We start from the raw sequence: 15,776 nt of genomic DNA on the forward strand, positions 1-15,776 counted from the left end.
GTTTCTTTCTTTCTCCAGACTGACAACAACCCCTGAATAGCTTCTGAGCCAGCATCAATGGCCTACTTAACTTGGCATGACTATGAAGGCCCTGGATATTTTCAGTCTCAATCTGTACCAAACACAAATCCAGTCTGACTGACTTTAATTCAGTCAGAAAGCCATATTCCAGAAACTTGAATAACTTCAGCTCAACTAAATATGCCCTAAAACACTCAAGTTACCCTGCTCTAAGCCAAACAAGTAAAATTTGTCATCTATACAAAAGGCATGTGTCATAACTGATGCTTACCCTAGCCTCAGTTTGGTGCTGTTCTGACAACCTTAATCCTGGTTAATTACTTCAGATCATGCCAGAGACTGACCATTTTCCTGTAGTGTGTGGAGACCCAAAACAGATTACACCTAAAAAAGACACATTTTATTCCGGTACAGGTTCACATAGACAGCTAAGTAGCCTCCAACTTCAAACATTTCCTCACACATCCACCCCACCCCACTGGAGCATGCTCAATACAGCATTAGTGCTTTTAACAGTTAATAGCTATTCTCACACTTGCCACCAGGTGACAATAAGCATAACAAAAATACCTACAACATTACACTCTTCCCCCTTTAAATTATTACTAATAATAAACTTACAACAACAAAACATCCTAAATAAGAGGCTGAGATAGACTATCCTAATCCTCAAGCAATTACAAGGGATTATTCTGCCCTGTAGTATAATTGTCTTACTATTACCAGTCCAGTCTGTTTCTAGGTTTGGGAGATCTTCTGGAATGGTGCAGTGGAAAGACCTGTGGTTCTTGATCCATAGCAGGTGCAGAAAGGTTTTCTAATAATACAATCATCTCTGCAGGTTTATCTTTCAAGTCCTCTGTAGTTGTTGGTACGGGGTCCTCACCAGTCTCACTATTTCTGGATGTAGCAGTTGGATAGTTTAATGACTCCGTAATACCTAGTATCTCAACATCTGAATAAGAATCCTCTATAGCAGTGGTTCTTAACCTGGGGTGCACGCACCCCCTGGGGGTGTGAAATGCCCTTTCTGGGAGTGCGAGACATGCCAGATTTTTTTAGAAGGTAAATCATCAAAAACAAAGTTAAGCACACACACATAAGCACAGAAAAGAGCAACTAAAATGATTAGGGGTTTGGAATGGGTCCCATATGAGGAGAGATTAAAGAGGCTAGGACTTTTCAGCTTGGAAAAGAGTAGATTAAGGGGGGATATGATAGAGGTATATAAAATCATGAGTGGTGTGGAGAAAGTGAATAAGGAAAAGTTATTTACTTGTTCCCATAATATAAGAACTAGGGGCCACCAAATGACATTAATGGGTAGCAGGTTTAAAACAAAAGGAAGTTCTTCTTCACTCAGTGCACAGTCAACCTGTGGAACTCCTTGCCTGAGGAGGTTGTGAAGGCTAGGACTATAACAGGCTTTAAAAGAGAACTGGATAAACCCATGGAGGTTAAGTCCATTAATGGCTATTAGCCAGGATGGATAAGGAATGGTGTCCATAGCCTCTGTTTGTCAGAGGGTGGAGAAGGATGGCAGGAGAGAGATCACTAGATCATTACCTGTTAGGTTCACTCCCTCTGGGGCACCTGGCATTGGCCACGGTCGGTAGACCGGATACTGGGCTGGATGGACCTTTGGTCTGACCCAGTATGGCCATTCTTATGTACAACTACTTTGTTTAATCAAACCTACATATTTATTAACATTATACATTTTAACAATTACTGTAATAAACAAACAAAAAATATATCTAGGTTTAAAGAACTGACCTACTTCAATGATTTTGATAAGGGGTGCGAGAACATATTTTGAGAACCCAAGGGGTTCAGGCTGCACTAAAGGTTAATAACCACCGCTCTATCGGTAACTCCTCATGGTACTGCAGATGAATTTGTTTGTGATATCTACGAATTTGCCTCACATTTGGTAACTGAGTCACCCAAGAAAGTGGTCCCACATGTGCTATGATGCAACCTGCTAACCAGCAAGGGCCATTGCAAAAATTAAGAGCATTAGGTACACTACTTACACCGCATGTCCTTGGTGATGCTTTTACATCATACTATAACTTTTGAGCTGCCTGCCTTTCCTTCACTGTAGCAGCTTCATCAGGGTCTGAGACTCCAGATGAGTTCTTAGTTTCCTTCCCATTAAGAGGTTTTGCAGGTGATTTTCCTGTTGTGGCTCGTGGTGTCACGTGATACTGGAACAGAAGCCTGGCCACCTTGGCTTCTGTGTTACCATATGCCATCTTCTTCATTCCCTCTTTTACGGTTTGCACTGCCCACTCTACTGGGCCAATTGGAGAAGTGTGGCACCATGCAGTTTTAATGTGTTCAATGCTGATTTTTTCAAATAAATTCCTGAAATCCAACACCAGTGAACTGGGTACCACGGTCACTCACCACTGGCTCAGGCACTCCAAAAATGGAAAAGGTAAGTCAAAGTTTATCAATTGTAGCCTCAGCTATAGACAAGGGCATTATGTGTGCCTCACTCCATTTTTAATGAAGATCAGTTGTTAAAAACAAATTTTCCCCATAAATGGACCAGCAGAGTCTACATGAAGCCTCATCCAGGGTCACTGAGGCCACTCCCATGGGTGCAAGGGAACTTTCAGTGGAGAATGGCAGCTGGCTTGGCAAACCACACCCTCAATACCCTGGTCCTTTCCCAGTCACCACACATTACTGCACACAAGCCTCTTCATGTGTAACATGCCAGGATGCACTTCATGTAGTGACTTTAGCACCACCAATCTATTTACTAGAGTTATGATCACAAGGGACCCTAATAATAAGCACCCATCCTGGATACAAAGACTCTTTTCAGGAATAATGAGATTGATTATCAGCCGTTTGTAACCATTCTCTGCACTTGAGACAATAATGAGTCGCTCTCTTTTTAGCTGTGCTGCGTCGATTAGGGAAGTGGACAGTAGTTCAGTAAGGCAGATGGTTTCTACAGGCTGGGGTGCTTTGAGTGGGTTATCTTGTAAAGAAGAGCATCTGCATTATCCAGTGCTTTTCCAGGTTTATAATTAAACTTGTAATCATGAGCTGGTAAGAGAAGAGCCCATATCTGAATTCTGGCAAATGCCACGGAAGGTACAGGTGTGCCCCACCAAACAGACCTTTCAGTGCTTTATGGTCTGAATGTATAACAAAATGCCTGACACACAGGTAAGAGTGGAACTTCTTTATCCCAAAAACTATGGCTAGCACTTCTTGTTCTAATTGGGAATAATTTTTTTCTGTTGGAGCTAGTGACCTTTATGCCTAACTGATGGACTGCTCAGATACACCTGTCATTCAGTGGGCTAGTACCGCTCCCACCCCATTTGATTAGGCATCACATGACAGTACTAGTTCTTTCTGAATGAACTAAAAGATTTGATAACTTTAGCAATTTCTTTGCTTCTGCAAAAGCTAATTTTTGTTTTTGAGGAGGATTTTATTCTTTTCTGTAACAGTTTGTGTAATGGAGCCAATACAGACGCCAGACTGGATAAAAATTTACTAGAATAGTTTAGCAGGCCTAGAAAGGATTTCAATTCACAGATTTTGGTGATGTTGCCTCAGTAATGGCCCATACCTCCTCCTCTACTGCAAGTAAGCTAGTTGCCGTAATTTTGTGTCCCACGTAAATAACTTCAGCAGCCTGAAAAATACACTCAAGAGAAGACGTGTACCTGTGTCAGCCAATTTTTTCAGAACCAGTTAAAGTTTTGTAAATGTTCTGATTCAGATCGCCTGTAATCAAAATATTATCAGGGTATACGTAGATATGTGGCATGGCTTGAAATAAATTGTCCATTGCCCTTTGAAAAATACCCAAAGCTGCTGACGCTAGAAATGGGAGGCAGTTGTAATGAAACAACCCTTTTGGAGTACTGATCATTACACAGGGGTTAGATCTGTTGTCCAGAGGGATCTGGAGGTACACATTACTTAAATCGATTTTTGTGAAAGTTTTTCCCCCAGATAAGGTGGTATATATGTATTCTATCCTGGGGAGCAGATATGTAGCTAACTTGGCCACACAGTTGACCTTGCAGACTTCATTCCAATATTCGATTTCACTCCTGGAACAAAAGGAGCAGCCCAGTCTGATAATTGGACAGGCTCAATAACAATACCAGCTGCTTGTAATCAATCCACTTCTTGGTCTACCTTAGGGCACATGGCATAAGAAACTGGCCTTGGATTAAAGAAACATGGTTTATCATCTGGACCCATGTAAGTTCTGCCAGTGACTCCTTTCCAAGTACCAAGACCTTCACTGAACAGCTCCGAGTGTGTTTCAAGAAGTGCTTCTATGCTTAATGTATGAACATGATTGATGTCTGCCCAGTTAAGTTTTAATAGGTTTAACCTCTCTGCCAGTCCCAGCTGTTGTGTATTGTCCCTTGGCCACAACTGGTGATAAGGAACCTCATTGATTACAGAGAAAGAAGCTCCTGTATCAATCTCCATGGTTGGTCTTTGTCCATTAATTGTAACATCCTTTCGTGGTGGCTTTTCCCTTTGGGTTTTGCTGGTAACATTAAACATGGAATAGCTAAGTCCTCAGCTTCTGGCTCTTTCTTGTGACCCACATTTTCCCTTCCACATGTCCATTTTTTTACAGCACACTTTTGCAAGATGACCTGCTTCCAGCAAACCTGGCATTCTATTTCTCCCCACATCTAAAGCAATAGTGTATGTTCTTAGGGAGATATCTCTGTGTGCTTAAAGATTCATTTGCTAGGTGTAGAATGCTGGGCAATCTGTGCATGGGTGCCCATGACTCTTAGGCTATCTACTTGCTGGTTAGTGCATCCCTGTAAATCCAAAGTCTGCTGTGCATCTACTTTCATGCCTTGTGCTATTTCCAGAGGTGTTTTTTAAAATCTAAGGTGCACTCTGCCAACAGATGTCTCTGAATTCTTTCATCACCGGTACCACAGATAAGTCTATTCTGCAACATGGCATTTAATATAGTTCCAAAAATCACAGTGCTCTGATAAATGATGCAGTTCTGCTACCAAAACTGCCACGGACATTCCAGGTTGTTGGGAGAAACTGTTAAATATAAAACTGCACAATCTGTGATGGCATGGAGTTATGATGCATGACAACTTTAACAAGCTCACCAAAGGGCACTGGGCTTTTCTGGTACTGAATCCATTCTTCCTGCTCTTCAATTTTTTCATATGTGGCCATTTTTCTTTGCAATTAAAAACAAGGTTTTCACTTATTCACATAGAACTTGCTGGTTGTTGTTTTCAGTTTATCCTCAGTGCCAAAATAGTGTTTGGAGACCCAAAGCAAATTAGAACTGAAGAAAGGAGGTCTTTCGTTCTGGTACAGGTTCATATAGACAGCAAAGCAGCATCCATCTTTGAAAAACTTCCTCACACACCTCCACAACCCTCTGGAGTATGCTCAGTACCGCGTTAGAGCTTCTAACAGTAAATAGCTATTCTCGTACTGGCCACCAGTTCGCAATACACAACAAAAATACCTACATTATTTTTCCCCTACAGAGAAATGTTGTTTGTATGGCTGCAAAACATAGTTCTCCCAAGTAATCACCTTACAATTCAGGCAGGGTGCTGATTCCTATACCTACAAGAGGCATTCCTATACCTACTTTTCCTCCTTTTCTAACTGCCATATATTTAGAGCTGAAGTCAGAGATTTACGAAAGAACATAAGGTAGTCAGATGGCCAAATCTCATTGAATTTCAGTGCAAACCAGAGTGATGTACAAGGATATTTGTGTTTTTATAATGGACAATACTTTAAGGGTAAAGAACATGATCTGCATCAAGGATGCTCAAGTATATGTGAATGAGTTAAAAATGTACAGCAGCATGAGAGTATCAAACATCTACAGGCTGAGGAACTTGCTAACCTTTCACCAAGATGCAGAGTACTGTAGCCTTGTATACCATAGGGTAGAGAAGAGACAGGAGGAGACACTAACAAATCCAGAGATAGCTTTAGTTAGCTAGCTGGACACAGTGAGATTAAATCGGTTCTCCCCAACTCCCAGAATTAGTAACATGTCCTGTGCTGACGAGTGCCATCTGACAGGAAGCAGATTCTCTCACGACACTGCCATAAAGCTGGTGATTTCCAGGAAGATACCACTGATCTACACTGGTGTAAATGAGAGGAGAATCAGGTCCAGGCTCTTTATAAGACCTGGCCTGGGCTACGACTTGTGGAATGGACTGCTAACTGCACCACACCCATGGTTGTAGCTGCTGCAGTTAGCCTGAGCTTCATTTATATTTTTATACCTTTTTGACTAATATGGGGTTCTTAAGGCACCCAAGAACTGGCATGGGAATTGTCTATTCTTCTGTTCTGGAGATTCTGCTTCATTCCCAGTGCCTCTTTCACCTGCTCACCATCAACATTCTAGTACACGTTCCATTTGACTAGGAGGGCAAAAGGTGCAGTCACCTCAGGTCACTGCCACCTGGTTTTGTCTACAAAGAAATATGGTATTCTTCAGTAACGGTCCCAAACACGACATCTTATGGGCTTGCTTGGGTGGCTCTGAAAATCCTCTACTAGAATACTATAGTATTGTTTTTTTAAGAGGTACCTGATTTCTACTGCACTGCTCTTAGCCCTGGTCTCCGTCTTGACAAGGTTAAGTGCTGCTCTTGACCACTAGGGCTTTTCAGACCTTCACTGCCAGTCCACCTGCCTGCCTGTCAGACTCCCAATACTAATTCTTAATGTATTTCTAATTTGTGCCAAGAGCTTCTAGATACAGCCTCTTCATAGTAAAAGTGTGACATGAAAGCCAAATGCAGCCCACAGGGTTCTACTGTCTCTGTTACAGAGAAACATGGGCCTGTGTACTACGCATCTATATGGTTCATTGCAAACTGGACCCTGTAGTCTCAGTGGGTTATGTCTCCCTACTAAAGATAAGAACAACCATAATCTACTATTGTACAAGTTACACTCCCTGCAGATTACCAACATAGTTCACAGATGGGTAAAACTGAATGGACCAGATGCTGGTCTTTTCTGAGGCTCTCACAATATAATATGGTACTGACCAAGAAAGAAATTACTCACACACTTACTAAATCTGCCTTCTGATCTCCCCTTCCCTGTTGCCTATCCCTCAAAGAATTTGTCACTTACTATTTTAATAAAATGCTTATATTGAATATATACACATATGCAGCAGAATAACAGACTAAAATTCTTCCTGGACTCTCTTTATGCAGCACCAGAGTAGAAGCAAATATTTTTTGAAGTTACAGTAAGAAACTAATTAGATCTCCCTTAAACTTTTATTAAAATGTAAGCTTGCTTAGCAGTTAGGCTCTTCTAAGATTTCACACAGCTTTAATAAAAAGTGTATTGTATTACAATTCGCAATATCCATTAGTTATGTTTCCCTTTGAGACATGTTCTGTCCATTCAAAGAAAGTCCAGATAAGGTTGTTTTAGTTATCTATGAAATCCTGAACATCAACAACCCAAGACTTAAAAGAATACAGTGCTGCCAAAGCTCCATCTTTCTGAAGAAATGCACTAGTGAGGTCATCAACATGTGATCATTACAGATTGCATGGCATTTTTTGTTAACCCCAGTTACTTGAGCTGACATTTGGCCAGGATGTCATATTCTGCCTACTTAACTACAACTTCAGCTCAGTATGGTATTCTTCCTTGTTCCTTACCCTAATCTGTTGCGTAGCATTGCGGGGTGAGGTTAAAGTGATGCTGTGTTGCAATCCATTCTGACTACATTTCAGCTGTGTATGCAATGACCTGTTTGTGGAACAGATTGTGTCGCAACTAGCAATCCTTCTGGATGAAAGGTGCTGTATAAATGCAAGACTATGGTATTATCTGGCAATTCACTTCCTGCTATGGCCATTTCAGCAAAGGGTAAAGAGGGTTTCCATGGACCAACGAACTGCTTATTTTACTGTACTGCATCCATTTCATGACCTGACAAAACAATGTAAATCAGGGATAAGTCAATAATAGTACAGCCCACCAAACTATATTAAGTCTTACAGAGAAAAGCATAAGCATTTGCCCAAGCTATTTGCTGAGGAGGATTCCCAGGGCCAGAGTGTCAAAGGTATTTAGGTGCCTAAAGATGTAGATAGATACTAGTGGGGATTTCAAACCTACCTAAGCAAGTTAGGTGCCTACATGCTTTAGAAAAGCCCACTAGATATCTATTTGCATTTTAAGGCAGCTAAATTCCTTTACAAATCTCGGCTCCAGTACCACAGCTCTACAATTTAGTTGAGAGAAATTTCTTCTTTCACCTGAAGGGACACACATGACAATGAATGCCACATCACTGCTTTAAAACAATGCCACTGAAGTAGTTATGTTTGAAAGTATCCTACTTGTGTAAGACCAGCAAAATCGAAGAGGTATCACACAGAGTACACATAAATGTGTGTGAAACATATCTATACTAGAGATGGACCAAATATTGGTTAGACTTCCTGATCTGTCTGACTACCATTCTGCCCACAATACTTCACCTGATGACAGGTAGTCACAGCCAGTTTTCTCTGACTTCATCCCTAGAAGCACTGCTCCATAAATTACCACTTTCGGCTTGTGTTGTTACTGTGGTGGTGGCACTACCAAGAGTAACAACATCTTCCTGGGATCAGCAGACATCATGCTGTTTTACTCTTTGGAGAATAAGTCACCTGTATGATGAGATCCTGCAAGCCCTACAGAAGTCACTGAGTGTGTGAAGAATGTAGGATCAAGGCCAAAACTTTTCACTTCTCCCAGGACAAATCAGAATGCCAAATTTGTCAGAAAAAGGGATTTACTGGTTTTTGGTATTTTGGCCACAGCTCTGAATTGAATCACAAACTGCAGTCTAGATCTCTCTCTTCTTCCCCTCTCTTTCTGTTAAGGGTATGTGTGTACCCCTATAAATGTGTGTGATAGAAGCACTGCTATATTTAACAATGGTCTGGTCACAGAATTATAGCGTGGCCTTTAAAATTTGTCTTGGTCTGGCACTGGGACCAAGATATTAGTCTGGAAACTAACTTTTTATTGTAATGCAACTTGTTGAAAGAGCTGTTTGGCCTTTACAGAAGTCTAAAAGATAAACACTTCCCATTTTTGTATGCTCCTGTGCTGTAGTTCAGGAAACCTTCTTAAAGTAAGCTTGTGTAGGTCCATAACATAGATGAGGCCTGTGTGATAGTTTAAAAATAAAACTAACAACCACCCATTTCTTTAACATAGCCAAGATATTGAGATTTGAACAGCTACTGCTCATCCCAGTACAAGATTTCTCAATATAGGAAAGTCCATATAAACATATTAAAGGGACACCAGCCAGCCCAAATTTAGCCCAGAATATATGTTTTGTTAAAAACCAGCGTTTATCAACTGAAAGGCCAATAGAAATGTTTCTGTGATTTATATATATTTCCAATTGAAACAGATTTTTCTTTTCAATAAGTTTACACTGCCATGTTGCATCTGCATCTAAATTGTACCCCGTCACACTTGTGCATGAGATCCTGACACTGAAATCAGATAGAAAAGCAGACTGATCGCATACAAAAGTGAAAAATGGTAGTCTACTTTTCATTATCCAAGCTATCTGAAAGACAAAAAGGAAACAAAGATCATGACTACTGAAAAGTAAATAAGAGGTTTAAAAATTTAATTTTTCATGCAGCCCTATAGGGTGCTATTATAATCCGCAGTACGGAGATGTATCTTTCTGGATGGATGGACAATTTTCTTTAGTAATGTTACTATATATAATCTATAAAAACACAGAGAGACATAAATTTTAACCTGACTGTCTCTCTAACATTGTAACTCAACATTTAAAGGCAGCAGCAGCTGAAGAATTTGTGGGCTCCAAAGTTGTGTGCCCCTTCTGCCCCCAAATAACCATGTTGCAATGTCCAGTGTTCAAAGAGAGTAATTTGTGTGGAGGAGGAGCATGTAGGGTAAAGCGGCCTTTACAAAGGCGCATCTTTCCCTGGGAAGGTACATTCACTATGATGGACTGTGGTACCTCTGAAAGACCATGCATGTATTGGCTCATCAGAAATATCTGAATGAACTGGCGATAAGAGTCATTCATCCATGGCTAGGTCAGTGTAGTCAAAATGTGAGAAATGAACTCTATCCAAAGCAGGGAAATGCCACCATCCTTCCTCTTCAAATTGTCTGCTGCGGGTAGCCTCATGCTGTGTCATGATATTGCAATGATTACAATCCCAATCCTGCATCAGGATTCACTAATGCAAATTCTGTCTGGGTGCAGAGTTCTGCAGTAGCAGATCCCAGTGCAGACTCAGGGCTTTGGGGGGGTTGATGTTGAATCAGTACATGACAGCACTGCCCTGTGCTGTTGTGACACAGTATTACCATTTATTAAGGTAATGTTGCAAGGTGTAAATACCAGCTTAGTATATCATGACAGAAGCTCCCCACTGGCATGACTGCTGCTATATACGTGACAGGGAAGATCAGGCTCCTCAAGTCCAAACATTGGCCTTCCGTGACACTAGTAATTATTACAAGTATTTTAATACCAGCCCTGTATCAAAAAGCCACCTTTTCAAAAAAACAGTGACTAACTACAAAGTGATGCAGTAAAACATAAAAAAACTTTTCAGTAAATCAGGTAAATAATATGCATTTTAAACATTAAATACAAATATTTACATAACTAAGGGCTCGATCCTGCAAGCCCTCTCTATGGAAAACTCTGATCAACTCCACTGGCAGTCCCATGCATGGCGGGAGAGGAAAGCTTATAGGATTGGGTGCTAACTGAAACAGGTCCCAAGAAGCAGTAAGAGTCCAGGATATCATAGTTCTTTTCAATACAAATTTACAAAATACATTATAACTGTCCATTCAGCAAAAAATAAAACATTTTTAAAATTGGGTGAACACATATTTATAAAATAGACCATCACGGTCCCTAAAGAGGTAGCACATTGATATGTACTTATACTTCCCATCCTACAATTCTATAATTCTATGTGAAAGATGACAGTAGCTATTGTCAGCTCTCATATGCTTATTTATTTGCTTAAGAGGCCTGGAGCATTTTTAATGCTAATTGTTAAACGTAAAAAAAAAAGAAATGTTGCCTTCAAATAGACACAAGGGATTGAAATCAGTGAGTAAAATTCATTTCAGTCCAAAAATTTCACTCATTGATGTTAGTTACTGCATGGATCTACAAGCAGAACTGGTTCCTAAGATTCTGATTTAAAATGATATTGTCAAAGTATTTTTCAGTAGAGTATTTTTTTAATTAACTTGCTTCTGCTAATCCTTGGAAATTCAAAACTGATATGTTACTCCTTGCCAACATTTTGTTTTCTCTAGAGTACAAACACTCTGGTTTGTTAGTCTAGGTTCTCTGGCATAGACTTAAATACAAATAATAGCATTTTGTCTCTGGACACAAAAACAAACCACAAAATATTACGTAGACTTACAAATTGATGCAATAAAGAATAGGCCAAGTTTCTGAAGCATACAGTGTCAATTTAACTATGCTAAAGCAAGACATCTCAGAAATCTAGCTAAAACTGTATTTCTATAGTACATCCCATTGTGCCTATGCATTGTAGGGTGTCAAAAGATAGTGTGATCTTACATAGCATTGGTTCTGCAATATTTAGGCATAGCATGGAATGAGTAAGTGGCAGTTTTAGTTTTAACTCTAATGGACTGATTTTGATCCTGGCTTCCATTTTTGAGGCACAGTTTTGGAGATACAAATGCAGGCCCAGATTTTCAAAAGTGACTATTAATTTGGGGTACCTTGATTTTGGACAGCTCAGCTTGAAAAAACAGGAACCAGTTCAAGGTGTTGACCACCCAAAACTTTAGTCAAAGTCAGTGGGAGGTTCAGGTACTCAATGCCTCTGAAAATAAAGCTCAAGCCTTCTGAAGTTGGGTACCCAAAAACCAAAGCACCTAAAAATAGTGGATTTTGGAAATGTTGGCCTCAATTCTCTGATTTGCAGGCACAACTAGACAGTCATGAATATGGCCCAACACTGCAAACACTTACACATATGCATAACTTGATGCACAGGAGTAGACCATTAACTTCAATAGGACTACACACCTATATAAAGTTAAGCATGTGCATAAGTGAGCCTGTATTTGGACAAAATTATGCCAGTAGAAAAAGGTTTTAAATTCTGAATTTTCTTTCTTTGGAATTTAAGTAAGATCCTTAACAATATCTGAATATGTTTTTTGTGTTTTTTATGTACTCACGTGTATGTATACAAATATGTCTATTTGCACAGATCAATACTGTATGAATACACACCCACCCACAAACATACATCCTTATTTGCACACATTCAAAGTTCTTTAAATACAATGCCTCTGATCAGTAATCATTAGGCTATGGCACCACATTCTTCCAGGATTATTGAGTTACAGAAAAAGAAAACAGTAACTTACATATACTGTATATGGAAAAAAAAGAGGAACGTCTGGACATTACACTCAAAAGCTTAAAACACACACCATGCTACCAGTTTTCCAATTAGGAATAAGAATATTGGAATGAGTCTGGTATAAATATGATAAACAAGGGCAGCTTTTGTAAGAGGATATTTTAAATAATAAATATGTGGATCGTTTGAAATTTAAATTAGTACCAAGTTAGTGAGCAAAAAGTTCTTCCCCCAAACAGATCACTCCTGGGACCCTTTCCTCTTGTGTTTAAGTTCCTGCAGGCGTTCCTCACGGCCCTGAGCGTGCTGAGTTCCCACTTTGTGGGCTGTCTCTGTGGCCGCTAGGTCAATCTGTGCATATTTGGTTGAGCCGCCCCCTGAAAAAAAACACAAATACAACTGTATATACAAATATAACTGTACTATCATGCATTTCTGGGAAAGGCTGATCGAGAGGTTAACTCACTAGCCTAGGCTGTGAAAGGCCTGGGTTCAATCCCTGCCTACCACAGACTTCCTCTGTGATGTTGGGTAAGTAAGTTAGAGACGGAGGACTTGTGGCACCTTAGAGACTAACCAATTTATTAGAGCATAAGCTTTCGTGAGCTACAGCTCACTTCCTCAGATGCATATCGTGGAAACTGCAGCAGGCTTTATATATACACAGAGAATATGAAACAATACCTACTCCCACCCCACTGTCCTGCTGGTAATAGCTTATCTAAAGTGATCATCAGGTGGGCCATTTCCAGCACAAATCCAGGTTTTCTCACCCTCCACCCCCCCACACAAATTCACTCTCCTGCTGGTGATAGCCCATCCAAAGTGACAACTCTTTACACAATGTGCATGACAATCAAGTTGGGCTATTTCCTGCACAAATTCATCTGGACCCATGGAAAAGAAGCCCTTGAGGAATTCCACCATGATTTCAACAATTTCCATCCCACCACCAACCTCAGCCTGGTCCAGTCCACAGAAGAGATCCACTTCCTGGACACTACAGTGCTAATAAACAATGGTCACATAAACACCACCCTATACCGGAAACCTACTGACCGCTATTCCTACCTGCATGCCTCCAGCTTTCACCCTGACCACACCACACGATCCATCGTCTACAGCCAAGCTCTGCGATACAACCGCATTTGCTCCAACCCCTCAGACAGAGACAAACACCTACAAGATCTCTGTCAAGCTTTCTTACAACTACAATACCCACCTGCAGAAGTAAAGAAACAGATTGATAGAGCCAGAAGAGTTCCCAGAAGTTACCTACTACAGGACAGGCCTAACAAAGAAAATAACAGAACGCCGCTAGCCGTCACCTTCAGCCCCCAACTAAAACCCCTCCAAAGCATTATTAAGAATCTACAACCTATCCTAAAGGATGACCCAACACTCTCACAAATCTTGGGAGACAGGCCAGTCCTTGCCTACAGACAGCCCCGCAACCTGAAGCAAATACTCACCAACAACCACATACCACACAACAGAACCACTAACCCAGGAACTTATCCTTGCAACAAAGCCCGTTGCCAATTGTGCCCACATATCTATTCAGGGGACACCATCACAGGGCCTAATAACATCAGCCACACTATCAGAGGCTCGTTCACCTGCACATCCACCAATGTGATATATGCCATCATGTGCCAGCAATGCCCCTCTGCCATATACATTGGTCAAACTGGACAGTCTCTACGTAAAAGAATAAATGGACACAAATCAGATGTCAAGAATTATAACATTCATAAACCAGTCGGAGAACACTTCAATCTCTCTGGTCACGCAATCACAGACATGAAGGTCGCTATCTTAAAACAAAAAAACTTCAAATCCAGACTCCAGCGAGAAACTGCTGAATTGGAATTCATTTGCAAATTGGATACTATTAATTTAGGCTTAAATAGAGACTGGGAGTGGCTAAGTCATTATGCAAGGTAGCCTGTTTCCTCTTGTTTTTTCCTACCCCCCCCCCCGATGTTCTGGTTTAACTTGGATTTAAACTTGAAGAGTGGTCAGTTTGGATGAGCTATTACCAGCAGGAGAGTGAGTTTGTGTGTGTATGGGGGTGGGGGGATGTGAGAAAACCTGGATTTGTGCAGGAAATAGCCCAACTTGATTGTCATGCACATTGTGTAAAGAGTTGTCACTTTGGATGGGCTATCACCAGCAGGAGAGTGAATTTGTGGGGGGGGGGTGGAGGGTGAGAAAACCTGGATTTGTGCTGGAAATGGCCCACCTGATGATCACTTTAGATAAGCTATTACCAGCAGGACAGTGGGGTGGGAGTAGGTATTGTTTCATATTCTCTGTGTATATATAAAGCCTGCTGCAGTTTCCACGATATGCATCTGAGGAAGTGAGCTGTAGCTCACGAAAGCTTATGCTCTAATAAATTGGTTAGTCTCTAAGGTGCCACAAGTCCTCCTTTTCTTTTTGCGAATACAGACTAACACGGCTGTTACTCTGAAACCTAAGTTAGAGACGGATTTTTAAAACGTTTTAGATGCCACTTGACTGAGGGGAGCAATGCCTCACCCCAGGCAGCCGGCCACCTCGTGGAATTTTCAATCCTGCGTTGGGTGACTCCACGTAACCTAAGCTCCATGTAGCTGTCCCCTGTGCATGGAGACAGCTAAGCCCCTAAGAAAGGGATTTTTCAGAGCCAACAAGCTGAGTAGGGAGCCGGCTCAGCTAACCAAAATTGAAATGGCAGCAAGAGGAGAGGGGCTGTGACGTTTTGGGGCTTCACCCAGACCAGAAAGGGGTCGTGTCACTGCCTGCCTTGTAACCATGTGCTGTGCAGCTATGACTCAGTTCCCTGACACCAGCAGCCTGTTCACATCACAGTGGCCTCCCCCTGGCTTCCACCAGCCTAGTTGCAGGGCAACACCAACAGCCCTTCCAGTCCCACATCTCCCCAAAACCGTCTCCCCCCCCAGTGTCCAGCCTCTATCCCAGGATACTCACAGAAGTTATTAGGTTTACTGCCTCCAAAGAGACACAGAGCACACACCAGCCTGTTAGTTTAGACTTCACCCTTCAGTTTAAACACACAGCACTGAGATGGTTTTATAATAAAACAAGAATAAGTTTATTATTAACTAACAGATATTTAAGTGATAATATATAAGAATCGAAAACAAACATGGTTACAAACAAAACATGTTTCTGGTGGCTAAAACTTAATTTCAGCCAAGGTGGATTTGATTCAGACAGGTGGATAGAGCCCTCTTTAATGTTTTTAATGAAGTAAATCCTAATGGAAAC

General features: G+C 41.0%; 1 protein-coding gene across 1 annotated transcript in view; it reads right to left on the reverse strand.

Moving 5' to 3' along the window:
• Positions 1–12,740: 12,740 nt before the first annotated feature.
• Positions 12,741–15,776, reverse strand: part of DOK7 (docking protein 7) — a gene marked incomplete at its 3' end in the record, with an annotated part of 107,982 nt that continues 104,946 nt past the window's right edge. The window contains exon 12 of the mRNA XM_084625317.1: positions 12,741–12,877. Coding sequence (XP_084481443.1) covers positions 12,741–12,877 — 137 coding nt within the window. The remainder of the gene's footprint in view (positions 12,878–15,776) is intronic.

This window comes from Lepidochelys olivacea (genome assembly GCF_965140295.1).
Source record: "Lepidochelys olivacea isolate rLepOli2 genome assembly, chromosome: 4".
Taxonomy (NCBI): Eukaryota; Metazoa; Chordata; order Testudines; family Cheloniidae; genus Lepidochelys; species Lepidochelys olivacea.